At 35.1% G+C, this 17,865-nt stretch overlaps 1 protein-coding gene across 2 annotated transcripts in view; it reads right to left on the minus strand.

Annotated features, from left to right (window-relative positions):
* LOC150098246 (dynein intermediate chain 2, ciliary) overlaps positions 1 to 17,865 on the minus strand; it is a 504,968-nt gene that overhangs the window by 467,210 nt on the left and 19,893 nt on the right. For both annotated transcript variants that reach the window (XM_090405921.1, XM_090405922.1), the window contains exon 2: positions 12,739 to 12,776. In XM_090405921.1, the coding sequence (XP_090262047.1) occupies positions 12,739 to 12,759 (21 nt within the window). In that variant the 5' untranslated portion in view covers positions 12,760 to 12,776. The remainder of the gene's footprint in view (positions 1 to 12,738; positions 12,777 to 17,865) is intronic.

Raw genomic sequence — 17,865 nt, forward strand, 5'->3', positions numbered from 1 at the left:
TGGCTAGACCTTCCAATTGTTAGTATACAGTGTTGAAATCAAATTTGAAGAAATTTGATTTCAGGCACTGATGAAACAACTGTGTGATGTCTTGAGGGAAAAGATTTTTCAGAATGTTGACTACCTCTACGATTGGTACATTAGTGAATAAGGACACTACATCAAGACTAGCCATAATGTCCATTATTATTATTATTATTATTATATTTCTTTTTGCAATAATTATTATTGCAAAAAAAAAATTATTATTATTATTATCAGAATACATAAATGTATTAAATGTAAAGAAATGTATGTAATGTTGTATCATATGTAAAAATATGTAAGTAATGTTTTTCATATGTAAACAAATGTATGTAATGTTGTATCATGCATAATCAAAACTATGTAATGTATGTATCATATGTAATAAATTATTATTATTATTAAAAAAATAAATAAAATTATACAGGTATCTCCATGGAGTGAGAAGCGTCATCATGGGAGATCCATAATTATCCCCATAATAATTGCTCACCCAGTACTCACTGATGATCTATTTTGATAATTTTATTAAAGTTAATTACACAGTCATCGTGTAATTTATTGTTTATAATTATGCCACAGGTACCGTTAAAGATCTTTATTCTTGATGGGTGTATGATTTCATCACACACTCATCAAGTACACCCTAATTATGGAATCAGATTACAATATTATCTCCTTTCTCTCTCTCTCTCTCTCTGTCTCTCTCTATTATATTCTCATTTTTCTTCCCTCTCAAGTCTCTTTTTTACATTCTTCTCTGTTGTACTACTTGGTCAGATGCTTCACCAGTGTCACTTAAGCACATGCTATGTCCAGACTTTGCAAAAGCATACTATTTCTCTCATTATAGTTACCACTATTCTCCTCATCTTCCACCAGTTCTTGCTATCTGTCTTCTGATTCACACTCCCGTTATCTGCATTTCATTCACCTTCACTCACTCCTATATTTCTCTTTTATGGTACCTGCATTTTCATGACTTTTGTCACAAGCATTTGTCACATCACTATCATGCTACTGAACATCACTTCTGGCATGCTAGCATAACATTTCCAGTATACTCTCACAATATTTTTGCATAATACTCCTGACATTTTCACTTTCAATAATGAATACATTGCATGTGCATTGCATTTCGCAAAGTCCTTCACAATGGAGACTTCAGCTGTGAAACTCTAGTCATCTTTTGTATTTTCATTTTGCATGTCATTAGGTTTGGCTTTGTTTATGTAAATCAAACATCTCTTCATCACATTTATAACTTGACAAAAGGCTCTTCTTCTTATTTTGATATTAAAAGGATCTATTGGTATTTATCTCCTTCCATGTAAAAGAAACTCTTTACAACACTGCTATTAATAAGAATACAGATTCATCATGAATGCTAGAAAACAAGACAATTTTGAATTTTCACAGATAGCTAATATGGATGAAGTGCCTCTGACTTTGGATGTGCCCTTGAACAAGACTGTTGACTCTAAAGCTAAAAAAATATTATTATTAAAACTTCTGGTCATGAAAAAACCCACTATACTGTTATTTTGTCATGCTGTTTGGATGGAACAAAATTGCCAACTTTTTTAATTTTTATAAGAAAAACAATGCCCAAAGAAAAACTTCCCAAAGGAGTTTAAATTTATATTCATCCAAAAAGATGAATAGATGAGGAAGGGATGAAGTTATAGATAAATAAGGTGTGGCTCAGGCATCCTGGCAGTTTACGTCAGAAACCTGCTTTGTTACTATGGGATCAGTTTAGATGCGATAAAACTGAATAAGAATAAACTTCGCAAAATGAACACAAAAAAGCAGTAATCCCAGGAGGACTCACCTCAATGCTTCAACCATTAAATGTATCAATAAACAAATAATTTAAAGGATTTATGAGGGAAAAATGGGACAATTGGATGAAATCACCAAATTTTGAATCTACTGGTAGGAGGAAGAGCATAATTTCACAGGTTTGCAAAAAGGTAAAGAGTTAATGGAATGAAGTAAAACCCAAAATTATTATAAAATCTTTTCAAAAAATTTTGTGGCATTAGTAATTCTTTTGACAGTACAGAGGATGGCTTATTATTTCAAGACAGTAATGACTCAGTTTCTGATGAAGAATCAAGTTAGGAAAATTTTGAGAGTGACGATAAAGATGAATAAAGATTGAAAATGAAAATGAATGAAATTTATAAAATATTATTTTATTTATATTATTATATACTGAATATATATTATATGTCATATTTTAATCATTAAAAATCTGACATATAATATATATTTGATAATTTTTGATAATGATTTTAATAATAATGATTTGATAATTTTTGAGAATAACTGTTTTTTTATCTAATAAATGGATAATACATGTATTAACTTTTTTTTTTAAATTAATATTTACATAAAAAATTTGATGCATAATTCGTGCCTCTCATACTGCAAAGAATTTTTTTTTTCAAACATTCCACATGAAAAACGTGAAAAATGCATCCCATATAATGGTGCATCTTATAAGGTGGAAAATGCAGTATTTTGTAAATTAATAGTATATATTTCTCCAAGGAGAGAAATGTTAAATTATAAGCATGTTTTATTTTGCAATGATGTGTTTTGTAGACAAATAAATTTTATAATTATTTTGTTATTGAATTTTTTTTTCTTTTTTTGTCTAAAATTACCAGAGATATTTGTTACACTGTGAAAATAATGTATGAATGATAACCATACTCAGACATTTTATATGGAATTTGTTATCATAAATGGCCAATATGATTCTTTCAAGAGTCATTCCTCACATATTTATGATATGTTTACAATGAAATGTTTATATCAGCTGAGCTTCTACTCTTGTTACATTTCTGTTATCCCTGCCCCCCAATCCTTTTCTCTCCAATCTCTGTCAGCTAGAGCAATGTAAAGAAGAGAAAACTTCTTTATATCACTCGAGCTTCAAAACCCAAACTGTTTAAACAGTTTGGGTTATAAACAGGATATAAACAAAAAAAGTAAGACTAGGAAAGAGTTTTTTTTTTAATAAGACAAGATTTAGTTCTTCTAGCACCAAAGATAACAAATTTATCAGAATACACTGAAGAACAGTTTAAAAATCATACTTAAGGCTGCAAAAGTACAATTTTTTTTAACATCTTACTTTTTAAAAATATCTTAAGTGATGATATTCACTTCAAAACAATATTTCAATTTTTTTTTTTCATTTGTGTAATGCAGAATTTGCTAAAATAAAAGAGAAGAGAATGTACTACAAGAAGATAATCTTGTGTAGCAACATTAGCTGCACAATTTGAGAATAAAATCCATCCACCATTAGGCATCATGTATCAGAGAGAGAGAGAGAGAGAGAAAGATGGTAATCCAATTGCAAAAGATGGAAGATCATCATAAAATGGAAGCTTACTTAAAAAATATTTATGGCAAACCTAATCAAATGCCTTAGTGAAATCAAGAGCAACCAGGGGAAGCCTTCGTACAGCAGGAACCGAAAATAGCTGATGCTGTGATCTATTCTCCTTCCAGTCTATGACCCCATAGTCAAAGTCCCTAATAATAAATTACTCGACCTGCACGCATCTTGCTAATTTGCCAATGCATGTATTCCACATCTCCCTTTGCACTCCCTGGTCTACAGAAACAACAAACTGCTTATTATGTCTTATTGGCCTCTGTCTCACATCAGATAGCTTTAAATAAAAATTCCTGATTAAATAAAAAATATCCTGAGTGCAAAACCTATAAGTTTTGCACTCAGGATATTTTGCACTTGGGAAGTATTATATTTTGTATATAGGATGTTCCAGAATCAATGCAATACGGCCATGGAATTAGATGGGATAGTGACTCATATATGAGAATGTGTAAAGGAATCAGTATTGCCTCTGACTAGGCTGTTTAACACGTTCACATGGGGGCGATCATAGTTCTCTTGCCATGAACCTAACCAACAGGTGAGGTGAGCAGAATTACTGGCAATTTCATTCCTGCATGTCATCGGATGTGGCACCTTTCATGACGGTTTCTTTGATTGTAACTAATCTGCAAAGTTGGGGGGAAGGAATGTTCTTTTCGGAATATATTAAAAAACAATAATTAAAGAGAATGATATATTTCATTATTAATTACTATACTTGATTTACTGAAATATGTGAAGAATAGCAAATATAAGGAAGAGAAAGAATAGGCATGAATAAAAATACTTTCAGTATTATAAAATGGATTATGAATAATTTACATCTGCGATATTATATGTGTGTTTGTGTTATAACTATCTCGGGGTGGAGTGAAGAATACATGATCCTATAAACTCGAGACTTTCATATTTGCATTTATGATGGGCATAATTTTAAAAAAAAACTTCTGAACAGATGGAAAGGGATTTCTTTGCGAAATATAAATCATTAACCAATAAGAAACAGCAACCGTATACATCGCTAGGTCAGTAAATAACTATAGGAAGGGGATTATTCTATGATCCAATAATGCTGATCAGGTGATTTGTGTGTGGATGGAGGAGCAAATTAACTTGTACAATTTATTGTGCTCATTGTGTGTATTTCTTTTGTTTTTTATATATTTCACTTTATGTTCTGATAATTCTTTTATTTATTAATGATCAGTGCATTTTTTTACATACTAGTATATTATATACATAAATAATTTTGTTTTTAATAAGTTTAATTCTTGGAATTCACTTCTTTACCAGGAGTTTTACAATCCCGAGTTGTAGGTAAGTGCTGATCTGCATATCTGTTAGTTTCTCTTACCATAAATTCCATTATTATTATTATTATCTCAAGACCTCATGAAGTCAAAGACTCATCTAGGAGGTCCTTTTGTCATACACACAGTTCATCATATCGTGCCTTAAACACACTCAAATTCTCTGCAGACACCACACTCTCAGGCAAGGCATTCCAATCATTCACAACTCGGCAAGCAGAAAACGTGTTTTTCACTCACCTGCTCACACCCTCCTTATACAGCTTCTGGGGATGACCTCTGATTCTTCACTGATCTCCCACCATTTTCTGTTAAACCTCTCCAATCTTTATCCTATAACTGATCCTATAACAACCCCTTACCAAACTTGTAGGCCTCCATATCACCCCTCTTCCTCCTATCCACTAGGTTCTGTAAATTGCATCTTCAAACCTTTGCTCATATTCAACATTCCACAGATCAGAAACTACCCTAGTCAGTCGCCTATGGACACTTTCCAACATCTCTTCGTCCTTTTGAAAACAGGTTACCAAATCTGTGCACAGTAGTCCATTGTGGCCTAATCACATTCAACCTTTCCTCATATTCAACATTCCACAGATCAGAAACTACCTCAGTCAGCTACCTATGGACACTTTCCAACATCTTTTCGTCCTTTGGAAAACAGGTGACCAAATCTGTGCACAGTAGCCCATGTGTGGCCTAATCAAAACCTTATACAATGGAACAAAAATCTCCTTACTTCTACAAGTCAGTTTCCTCTACATCATAACCAGAATTTTTTTCTGTTGTCCTCACAATTTTGGCAATGTGTCCCCTAAATTTCAGATCCTTATCCACGATCATGCCAAGATCTCTTATTTCCTCCACATCCAACAATATATCCCACCAAGCATAAATTCTATGTTCCATCTTTTTTTCCAAATTTTAAAGCCTTACATCTTTCAGCATTGAACTTTCATCCCCATTCCCATGCCCATTCACTCAATTTATTCAAGTCTTCTTGTAAAGTCACAACATCTTCTCTACTCTTCATAGTTCATCCCAACTTTGCATCATCTGCTGAATATCCTCTGCTGAACAACTGAATATCCCCATCCAAATCTTTGCCAATAACATTAACATACAGGTTAAACAGCAATGGTACTAAAACATACCCCTGAGGCACACCACTAGTGACTTTCCTCTTCCAGGATATTGCTCCCCCATACACAACTTGCTGATACCTATCAGATAGTCTCCAATCCAATGCACTAATCTGATATCCAACTCCATCAGGTCATCAGTTAGAAACATAGAGTACACTACAGATGGATTTTCCACATCAATTGGTAAAAGTAGCTCACCTTCTCTACTGTACTCCTGAGCCAGAACTGTCATGTTACTTACTTGATTCCATTTGTTTGCAACTATAAAATTCAGAAACCTTACTTTGTAAAATATTTTCCTTGTCAGATGAGAAACTGCTCTGTAAATGCAATACCTGATTGCAATCATCATCTGAATTATTCACTACATCTTTGAAAATTCGAACTTCATCTGATGAGGTTTTTTTTCTTTGTGACAGCAGTTCAAGGAAAGCATCACTAGAACATGTGGATTTCCCACATATGTTTCTAGTTTGTTGGCTTTCATCAGATGCATTCTTCTTCTTACAGAATATAGGATTCATTTTCAGTTAGGAATAGATAAATTGTTACTCCCTACCTGTACTGTTAAAGACCGGAAGCAGCTGTCCCTATATAGTAAACAATATGCACTTCCCAACAGCCACTATACTATAGATGCAAGAAAAACAAGTAATTTTATTGTATCACTGAATAAGGTACAGAGACATTTGCAATCTGTGTAAAATATATTTGTCAAAAAATAGTGCAATTAGAGACAACTGGGATAAAAAAGGCACTACCTAATGAAACATATGTCCCCACCAACAGAAACTATGCTGCATCGACGCCAGCAAAGCCATTTGTTGTATACTCAAATAGTATTTAACTAAAAACAATTGCCTAACATTTGTCAATTACATGAAGTAAGTGTTTATTCAATTGCATTTGAAATTTTCGATGTCATTAAGACAGATCACAAATCATAAATTATAGACTAATCTGTATCTCAGTAGTGACGATAAAAGTACTGAGAAAATTGGTCAAAAACAGAATTCAGGAATGGGTGGTTCAAAATATGAAACTGTATAAGGGACAAGCATGGCTTTGTCAATAGTAGGTCATGACTCAGTTTCTATAATAGAGTGATGAATGAGTTGGGAAAAGGGAATGGCTTCACAACAATAATGCTGGAATTTGCAAAGGCATCTGACAGGATGGACTGAAGGCATGCAAATGACAGTTTAGTAGATGAAAGTGTGACATGATTGAGACATTTAAACTGTTAAGAAGTATTTACAGGATTGACACTGGGGAGATTTTTCACATAGTATAACAACAGAAAGGAACAAGGACAAAAGGTCATAAGGCTAGAAGCTGCAAAAGGAGTTGGTGAGTAGGAGGATAAAAAGTGGCTTTTTTTTTTGTGTGGAAAGTGGTTTGACCATGGAATTTATTGTCTGATAATGCAGTGAATATGTAGATGGTGAATGGGTTTAATGAGTAATATGATAGAATTTGTGTTGTCTAAGATGATCCTCCATAATGAGTCTTGTAACTCCATGGAGATCTGGAATAGTAATAATATATATATCATTTCCTACTATTATGTTATCTTTCACTCTTATCAACTGCTACTCTTTCTCACTCCCCCACTACCGCTATAAAGAAGGCAGCATGATTAGTACTACGTTCTGCCTCATTTATTTTGTCATTCATTTCAATTTTTATCAATTTTCAGAAATTCAAAATTAACTCATTTATATTCTTTTATTATTATTATCATTATTATTTAAACTGCCCACTCAGTCTCCAAAAGTTAGATAGGGCTAAATGGCCTCGCCTACTCCCATATACGAGAATTAAAAGGCGTTAGCTGATTTTTTTTTTTTTTTTTTATTATTTGGTAACCTTCATGGAGTCAACAGACTCATCATGGGAGGCCTACTCAACCAGCAACATGTTTATCATAATGTGCTCTGCAGATATTTACACTACCTTCACTCACAACTCACTTAGGCAATGCATTCCACTCACTGACAACTCTTCACATAAAAAATCTACTCCTCACTTCCATCTTTACCACATCTCTATACAACTTCCAGGGATGGTCTCTCGTTCTTCCCATCTTAACATATACTCTTTTTATATCTTCTGTATTAATCTAATAGGATCCCTTAACTTGAAGGTCTCTATCATATCTCCTCTTTTCCTCCTATCCACCAACCTCTGTAGTCCACATTCTCTCTCAAATGCTCTTCATAACCAGCACTCCAGAGTCCTGATATCACTTTGGTTATTCATCTTTGGACCCTCTCTAGTGTTTCCACATCACAATGAAAACTAGGTGACCAACTCTGAACACAATAGTCCATATGTGGTCTGACCAATGCCTTATATAGATGCACCACCACCTCCTTATCCCTACATGTCAATGTACTTTTTATCATTGCAGCAATACGATGTTCAGTCTTTGCGACATGTACAATGTGCCCTCAGAAATTCAGTTCACTGTCCACCATCACTACAATATCCCGAATCTCATCCACTTTCTAGAGTATAACTCCACCAATACAGAATGTAGCCTTATATCTCTGTATCCCAAAGTTTAACACACCTTGCATTTATTAACATTAAAACTGCAACCCCCACTCTTATGTCCAAGTTAACAGTCTATTCAAATCTTCTTGTAGAGAATTAACATTAGCATTTCTCCTGATAATTCTACCTAACTCTGCATCATAAGCAAACATTTAAAGATTCCCAGTCAATCCACATAAAATATCATGAACAAACAAGTTAAACAGCAAGGGCCCAAGAGCAGAACCCTGAGGCATGCCACTGGTCACCTTCCTTTTCTGAGACACAACTCCATCATATACAACTTGCTGGTATTTTTAAAGAGCCATCTCCAATCCATCTAACACATACTATCTATTCCTATCCTATGCAGCTCATACACCAACTTATCATGTGGTAATCTATCAAATGCTTTTGCAAAGTCCAAAATATCACTGTATATGATTCTCTCTTATCCAACACATTAGTCATGTTATCAAAAAACATAAGGATTGCTAAAACAAGACATGCCCTTCACAAACCTATGCTGACCATCATGGAAAATCTTATGTTTATCAACCCAATCCCGTATTCTATTTCTAACCAATATTTCCAAAAACTTTGATCACAACTGCAGATATACAGACAGGTCAATAATTGGAAACTTCTGTTCTCGAACCCTACTTCTGGAGAGGTATTATTTTGTCTTCTTTCTGCACCTTAGGAACCTTACCTGCTGCAAGACTCTCATTAAATAACCAGGGTATGGCTAACTCTTTTGCACATTCTTTAAAAATATGTGGTGATATGTCATCCATTCCCACAGCCTTATTAACATCTAACCCAAGCAACAGTTGGTACACCTCCAATTCTTTCAATTTTAATTCTCCTAATTCTTGCCAACCTTCTACATGTTGCACAGCATCATTCACACCACCACCACCATGATATACACTGATGAAGTGTTCCTTAAATAATTCCCCTCTAGCATTTGCTATAATTATTCTGCTATCACAGCTCTTGCCATAATTATTTTTCTTCTTGCTTGCCACATATCAGAAAAATTCCCTTGGATTAGCTTTGACCTAATTGGCCAATCTCCTTTCATATTCTACTTTTTCTTTTTTAACCATGCTTGTCACGTTTTTGGCCTACACTTTATATTCTTCATGCATCTGTTCACTGCAAACTGTCTTGTACTTCCTCCATAACAACTTCCTTTGTAACACTGCTCGCTTGCTTGATTTTGCCGTTCATCCATCTCACTCCTACTCTATTTATTCACTTAACTCTTGGTATGCAGTTATGCATTGCTTGTGTTAGATACTGCCTTATCATTTCCTATGCACTGTCAACATCTTTTCTACACAATTCATCAACCCAATGCATTGATGCTAGTTGACTGTGGAGCTTCCTGATAATCACTACCTTATAGAACTTCTTGATAATGACTTTTTCCTGTTTGACTACCTTCCAAACCAATTCATGATCACTTTCACCGACAGGTGGCAGTGTTGATACCTCATTCTCAACCACATTCTGTGAGGATATCACTAAATCTAACACTAATAAACCTTGTTTTGCTTCCATCACATGCTGCTTTAGATAGTTATCTCATGATTCTATTTCTCTAGTTATTTCTAGTTATCTCAATATACTATTCTATTGATCTCAACTTCACATCAAAAAGCTTTAAAATCTTCACACGTATAATTATTTTCTGCTTGACTCTTGAAGGATACAATTCCTCTACTACCATTAAAAATATTTCCCCTCTTATCTTGATTTGCTATCCTTTTGGAAAATTCTTTATCCTCCCATTTTACGTCCTGAGAGAATATCATCCTCAGTCAACCAAGTTTCACTTATGCCAATTATCTCTGGGATACTAATTCAATCAATGCTACAAACTCAGCCCCTTTATTTCTGATGCTCCATACATTAGTATACAAGCATAACAATTCTCCACTCTCTGAGGCCATCCCATCAACACAATTACTTTTTACTCTCTCTGCTGTAGTGCCCTTCTCTCTCTCTTCATCCTAACCATCCCCATTTCCCTGATCCTAACTGAGTTTTATTTATATTCTTACAATCCCCACCATTTTGCACTGCATCACTTTGCTCTGAAATAATCAATTCCTCCCCTCTGTATCCATCCTCTTGACGTCCTTCCACAACCTGCTTCTCAACTCTCTCACTCTCTGTCTTTCAGTGGTACCAATTTCATACAGACCCTGTGCACTCTAATTAACCAACAATTGCTCTAAACGACCAACACTAAAACTATTCAAATGCATTCCATCAGCTTTGAACTATTCTAACTTCCCTTCGAATTCATTCCATACATTCACAAATTGCACAGTCTCTGCCTGACTCAATTCAGCCATTTTGTCATTCAGTATTATTTCTCTTCTTCTCAGTTCACTACAGTCATATCTGAGCAACAATTTAACCACTTTCCCAATGACACTATTATTCTTCACTTCCTGCAACAACTTCTTCAAATCCCTTTCCACAGTCTTCTCTTTTTATTCAAGTCATTTGTGCCTACCACTATCACTAATTCTAACATCCATTCATTCATTCCTTCTATGCAAAGCTTCTGATAAAAGTTTTATTGCACCACCTGTAAAACATGTTTTGTGCACTTTATCTTTTACCACACCTTTAATATACAAAACAACCCTATCATCCTTAGATATTTGCATCTTCTTATTAACTTCCTTGTCATTTACACCAGTTATGCTCTTCTTTAAACATTCAATTTTCTTCTCCATAAATTTAGCATGACTCTTTATTTTCATTAACTCTTGCCTAAGCTCTTCCAGGTCACTTCTATTATTACCGTCACAAGCACTCCCATCCATTTCCTGATCATTCCCAGTAACACCATTCTCATTTTTGGAATGTCCTAGCCTTTCATCGCACTTCTCACATACTATAATACATTCCTTTTTATCATTCCATCTAACACTGCATAAATCTTTAACATTTTTGGATGCATACATAAGACAATCATCACATCTTGTCCGTTGCGAAAAGTCCAAGAAAAAACTTGATCTCTGAGTTGAGACCTTCCACGCTGCTGGCATATGCTTGTTTGCTGCCACTGCTGCCATTTTTGTAATGTTAACAAGCACTTCCACGTTAATCAAGATAAAAACCAAAGCAAACACTTTTATAACCACAGTACCACAGTACAATGATTATATCTAGATATATTATATACAAATCTACACAATATAAGTGAGGGAAAAAAAAAACACTTTTCGTAACACCATTCAAATACACCCATACTTGTGATGACCTTTTTTCTTGACCATTAGTATTAATAATTAAAGACTTATTTTGTAAGTTAGCCAAGTAAATAATAGTTTAATATCCAACTTTATATAAAATTTTTAGAATTGTCGGTTTCCTAGTTTCTGTTACTTTCTATCGCCTACCAGTGTATTCCTTTGAAAATACTGACAGATATTTTCAAAGGAATTTCAAAGTCAGTGAAACGTTGGATATTAAACTATTATTTACTTGGCTAACTTACAAAATAAGTTTTTAATTATTTACATCCATACTTCTCATTGCGACAAGTTACCAGTTGGCAGAGATGACTAGTTTGTATAATAACGGGAAAATATATAACTAAATAACATGTGAATACTGTAATGTATAATGTCTGATGACTTGGTTTTCAGATGTGCAACCCTAATGATCTGTCTGGCAGCAAAGTTTGGTCGATTGGTAGAGTCTCTGCTACTGGCTCAGCAAAAAGTTAAGCAGGTTTGAGTTCATTTAGTAGTTGGAAAGGGATCAATTGCTCGATGCTGTTGGCACACTCTCCCTCGATGGGTCTTCGGACTCCCTTGAGGTGTCACATAATAATAATAATAATAATAATAATAATAATAATAATAATAATAATAATAATAATAATAATAATAATATATATAACCGGCCTGGTTGGCCAAGTGGTTAGCATATCAGTTCTCCATCCAAAAGGCTGCAGGTTCGAATCCCACCATGAACATGGATGCTTGTAGTTGTCTGTGAATATACCAGTGGTGTTGGGTGGTAGATGCCATTGTTGGAGATGATGATGATGGTAGTTGCGGTTCATTGTAGTTGGTGGATTGAATGGTGGAGACAGAGTTGTAGAGTAGGTGCCCTCCCTCGATGAGTCTTTGGACTCCCTGGAGGTGTTATATAATAATAATAATATTTTATTAGTGACAAAGGCTTTTCATTCATTATAAAGAAACTATTGCAAAAAAGATATTCTGGTGTTAATAAAATATAAAAAATAAATAACACATACCTTTTTAGGTCGTGGTGGCATTATGATTAAGAAATGACCTAGAAAGACAGTACATTCAGTTATAAATTTTGATAAAAAGTTTGAATATAAATCACTTATTAAAAGTCAACCTTATTTGAGAATTTTAAAATAGATATATTGAAGATTAAATCAAATAAAAGAATCAAGCAACAAAACTAGCATAGATAAATTACTATGACTCAAATATTCATAACTCCTATTTTTAGTAATTCAAAATAATATTTTTTCCAACCAAAATTCATATCTTTTAAATGTTTCCTCATATTGTGAAAGAATAACTTTAGAGTTGTTTTAGATCTTTTGCTTTTAATAAAAAATCTAAAACAACTTTCAGATAGTGATTTTTCAGACCTCTCATTTTTTTTTTTTTTGTCAGATAACCTTTCAGAATTTCTTTCAGATAACCTTTCAGATTTTTTTTAAATAACTTTTCAGGTAACTATTACTGATGGTTATCAGTAATACAGTTATATAAGTGAAACATTTGTACTGCATTGCTCATTGCTGTGCTATATTAAAGGAATTTATTACTACTACATAGTTAAGGAAGGTGCAAAGACTACATTTTTCTTATGGTGAACAAGTGATATCACCAGTGGGAATAGTGAGCTAACTGTAGTGAAAGAGTGTAAGAAGTATAGATGTTATATGAGAGAGAGTATCTCCCATAATGAATCCTAAGACTCCATGGAAGTACCAAATAATAAATACATAAAATATTTTCCTTTCCATATAAATATTTCACATGGAAAGGAAAATTTTCCAAACAACAGAAACAAAATATGTATTCTCCCTCTCCCCTGTTTTGAGTAATATTTATATATCATTTAGAAAACAAAACGCAAAACTAGCTACATGAACTATGTAAGTGATGTATTTTCTATTTGAACTAGATCAAATACATTAGATTCAATTTTAATTCATTTAAATAGTCAACACACTAAAATACACTTCCCAACAGAAAAATAATCATATAACTGTTTGCCCTTTCTTGACATATTATTCACATTTTCAAATGATTCAGTATCTTTTTTCTATTTACAGAAAACCACACACATGAAGATAATTGTAATTTCATAAATTTCTTAACGGAGTGATTATTTCATAAATAATGAAAAAATTATTATTATTTCATAAATAATCACAACATCATCAAATGCAACAAAATGTTATCCTTAAATGCTTTATATTTTTTGCTATATATTTTTTTGCTTTATATTTTTATATTATATGCTTTATACTAATGCCAGGTGTATCCAGAATAAGGGAGAGGAATTGGTGGCGCAGATAGCATCAGCCTGGCCAAAAATTATTGCGATCACTGAGACGTGGTAGACAGAAGGGGATATAACAACAGGAATTGAAGTCGCTGGGTATAGCATTTTTCATCAAGATAGGAGGGGAAAGCGTGATGGTGGAGTACTGCTTATGATAAGTGATGACCTATGTCCTCTAAGAGTGGAGGCTTTGGAAAGCAGTGACACTAATGATTTTGAAAGCATATGGTGTGAGGTGGAGGTGGGCAAGACAGGATATTTAGTGGGGTGTTGCTACAGACCCAGGAGCACGGAGAGTGGGGGACTAGGAGATGTTTAGACAGCTAAGTTTGGCAAGTGCAAGAAAAATGATTGTTATGGGAGATTTTAACTACAGTAGTATAAATTGGAGAGAGGAAGATGCATGTAGCAATAGGGGAATGGAATTTCTAGAATTCTTGAGGGACAAATGTCTTAGGCAACATGTAACAGAGGGAACAAGAGGTTCAAGAGTTTTGGATTTGGTAATAGCATCAGAAGAGTTTTGGATTTGGATTTTGGATTTGGATTTTTGGATTTGGTAATAGCATCAGTACCCATGAATAGACATGCATGGGTACCAAAGAGACGGGAACTTATGTGGAATTATAATGCAGGTGATTATAATAGTCTTAGACGTCAACTTGGGGAAGTTTCATGGAGGGAGGAATTGGAAGGCCGGGATATCATTAGTGCGTGGGAAATTGCGAAAGAATATTTGTTAGCAGCAATGGTAAGTTATATACCACGAGTGAAGAAGAGGACACAATTTGGAGTAAAGTGGATGACAAACAATATTAAACAGGAATTGCATGCAAAAAAGAGGCTATGGAAGAGATATAAGGAGACAGGTGAAGAGAAGATGCATGAAGAATATAAGACAGAGGCCAGAAGTGTGGTAAGGAAAGCAAAACTGGAATATGAGAGGTGATTGGCCCTAAGATCCAAAGAAAATCCTAGGGAATTTTTTAGCTATGTAGCCAGTAGGAGGAGAAATGACTGTGGAAGAATGATATTGTGGGATAAAAATGGGAATAGAGTGACTGATGCAGAGGACATAGTGGAATTGTTCAATGAACACTTTATTGGAGTATTTCATCCTAGAGGAGTCAGTTTTAATGCTAGAGGGATAGGGCTGGTTCGAGGTTTAGAGGTATAGGAGGAGAGTGTGTTTCAGATACTGAGTACTCTGGATGTCAGTAAAGCTGTGGGACTGGATGGTATTTCACCACGAGTTTTGAGAAAATGTGCTAGGCAACTGACAATGCCTTTAACCTGGCTTTTCAATGAAAGTCTGGCTTCAGCAAAGGTGCCCAGGGAATGGAAGGAGGGTAAGATAGTGCCATTGCATAAGGATGGTAACAGACTGGAAGTGTCTAATTATAGGCCAGTCTGTGTGTCATCAGTAGTTGTTAAGATCTTGGAGAAAGTAGTGAGGGACTGTATACAGCATTGGGCAGATTAGGGTAATGTTATCTGTGAGAGTCAACATGGATTTGTGAAAGGGCACTCTTGTTTTAGCAATATGCTAGCCTTTTATAATAAAGTTACAAGAACATTAGATGAGGGAAAGGCATATACTGCAATTTTCTTAGACTTAGCGAAGGCATTTGACAGGGTGCCACATGATAAGCTGATATTTAAGTTGCAGCACATGGGTCTGGATGTCAGATTGGTCAACTGGATTCAGGATTGGCTGTCTGATAGGTATCAGAGAGTTGTGTATGGTGGAGCAGTTTCAAGGAGGCAGAGGGTTACAAGTGGGGTCCCACAGGGCTCAGTACCAGGACCTATATTGTTTAACCTTTATATCAATGACATTGCCAGTGGATTGCAAGGGGATATTCAGTTGTTTGCAGATGATGTGAGGTTGGGAAGGATTATTAGTAATAGTGCAGATGTGGTGGCCCTGCAAGAGGATTTAAATAAGCTAGATAGATGGGCAAATGAATTGGGGTGTCAGTTTAATGCAGCAAAATGTAAGGTCTTGAGGTTTGGGAAACATCGATGGGATGCTGCATACTCTATGGGAGGAGTTATACTGGAGGAAGTAGGGGAGACAAGAGATCTGGGGTTGATGATTGATAGAAACCTGAAGTTTAGGGGACATATTGCAAAGGTGGTGAAGGTAACACAGAGGATTGCTGCAATTATGAGAAGGACACTGACCTGCAGAGATAAGAGGGTTATCATTCCGTTGTATAAGTCTCTGATCAGACCACACTTGGACTATTGTTCTCAGATTTGGTCCCCAGGATTCGAAGGGGATAAATTAACTGCAGAAAGGATACAAAGATGGGTGAGGTGACAAAAATGGTTTCAGGACTGTACAAGCATAGTTATGAGGATCGGCTGAGGGAATGTGGACTGCAGAGTTTGGTGGATAGAAGAAGGAGAGGTGATATGATTGAGACTTTTAAACTGTTGAGAGGTGGTTACAGGGTTTGACACTGGGGAGTTCTTTCGCTTGGTTGAACAGCGGGAAGGAGTGATGATAAGATGTCATCCCTGAAAGTTACGAAAGGAAACTGTGAGCAAGAGGGTAAGGAGTGGTTTCTTTGCATGGAGGGTGGTTGAACCGTGGAATGCATTGCCTGATGGAGTGGTGGGAGCAAGAACGGTCAATGAGTTTAAAGAGTGGTATGATAAACTTTGTGTTTCTAGGGGGGGGGGCCTCCCCTCGATGAGTCTTGACAGACTTTATGTTCTTAGGAAGGACCTCCCACGATGAGTCTTTTGACTCCATGGAAGCCTGAATAATAATAATGGACTGAATTCGAGGGGAGGCCCACCCTATCATTCAGGCCTCCATGGAGGCCTGAATGATGGGGGGGGGGGGCCTCCCTTCGATGGGTCTTGACAGACTTTATGTTCTTAGGAAGGACCTCCCACGATGAATCTTTTGACTCCATGGAGGCCTGAATAATAATAATAATAATAATAATAATAATAATAATAATAATAATAATAATAATAATAAATACAAACTCAAAGAGTTCGGACTATTGTTCTAATGACAATACTCTTGCCACAGAACTCAACTACTTTCACATTTAGCTAATGGCTACAATCCTATAATGTAGATAAAATATTATGTCCTTGACCATTTTCCTCTTCCACAAATGCACAAGAGCTACATGCAATTATTCCTATCGTCAATACCTATCCTCTAATTTTGGAGAAATTAGTAAGCGATCATTGACAGCATTGGGCAGATGAGAATAATATTATCTGTAAGAGTCAGCATGGATTTGTTAAGGGGTTCTCTTGTTTAAGTAAAAGAGCGGTTGATGAGGGAAAGGCACATTGACAATTTTTTTTTTTTTTTTACAAAGACATTCGACAGGGTATCACATGATAAGCTGATATTTAAGTTGCAGAACAGGTTTAGATGTCAGGTTAGTGAAATGGATTCAGGATTGGTATCAAGGAAGCAGAAGAATATACACGGGGTGGAATTGGAATACCAGGATATCATTAATGCTTGGGAAATTGTGAAGGAATATTTGTTAGCAGGAATAGTAACTTGTATTCCACGAGTGAAGAAGTAGACATAAATTGGCATAAACAATATCAAACAGGAACTGGCAGTTGAAAAAGAGATTATGGAAGAGATATAAGGAGAATGGGTGGAGGGCAGATACACGAAGAATATAAGATGCAGGCCAGGAGAGTGACTAGTATTGTGAGGAAGGCAAAACTGGAATATGAGAAGAGATTGGCACTAAGATCCAAAGAAAATCCTAGGGAATTTTTTAGCTGTGTGGCCAGGAGGAGGAGAAATGATTGTGGAAGAATGACATTCTGGAAT

The sequence above is a fragment of the Typopeltis vanoorti genome, chromosome 16 (assembly GCF_054136105.1).
Source record: "Typopeltis vanoorti isolate ZY-2024b chromosome 16, IOZ_Tvanoo_1.0, whole genome shotgun sequence".
Taxonomy (NCBI): domain Eukaryota; kingdom Metazoa; phylum Arthropoda; class Arachnida; order Uropygi; family Thelyphonidae; genus Typopeltis; species Typopeltis vanoorti.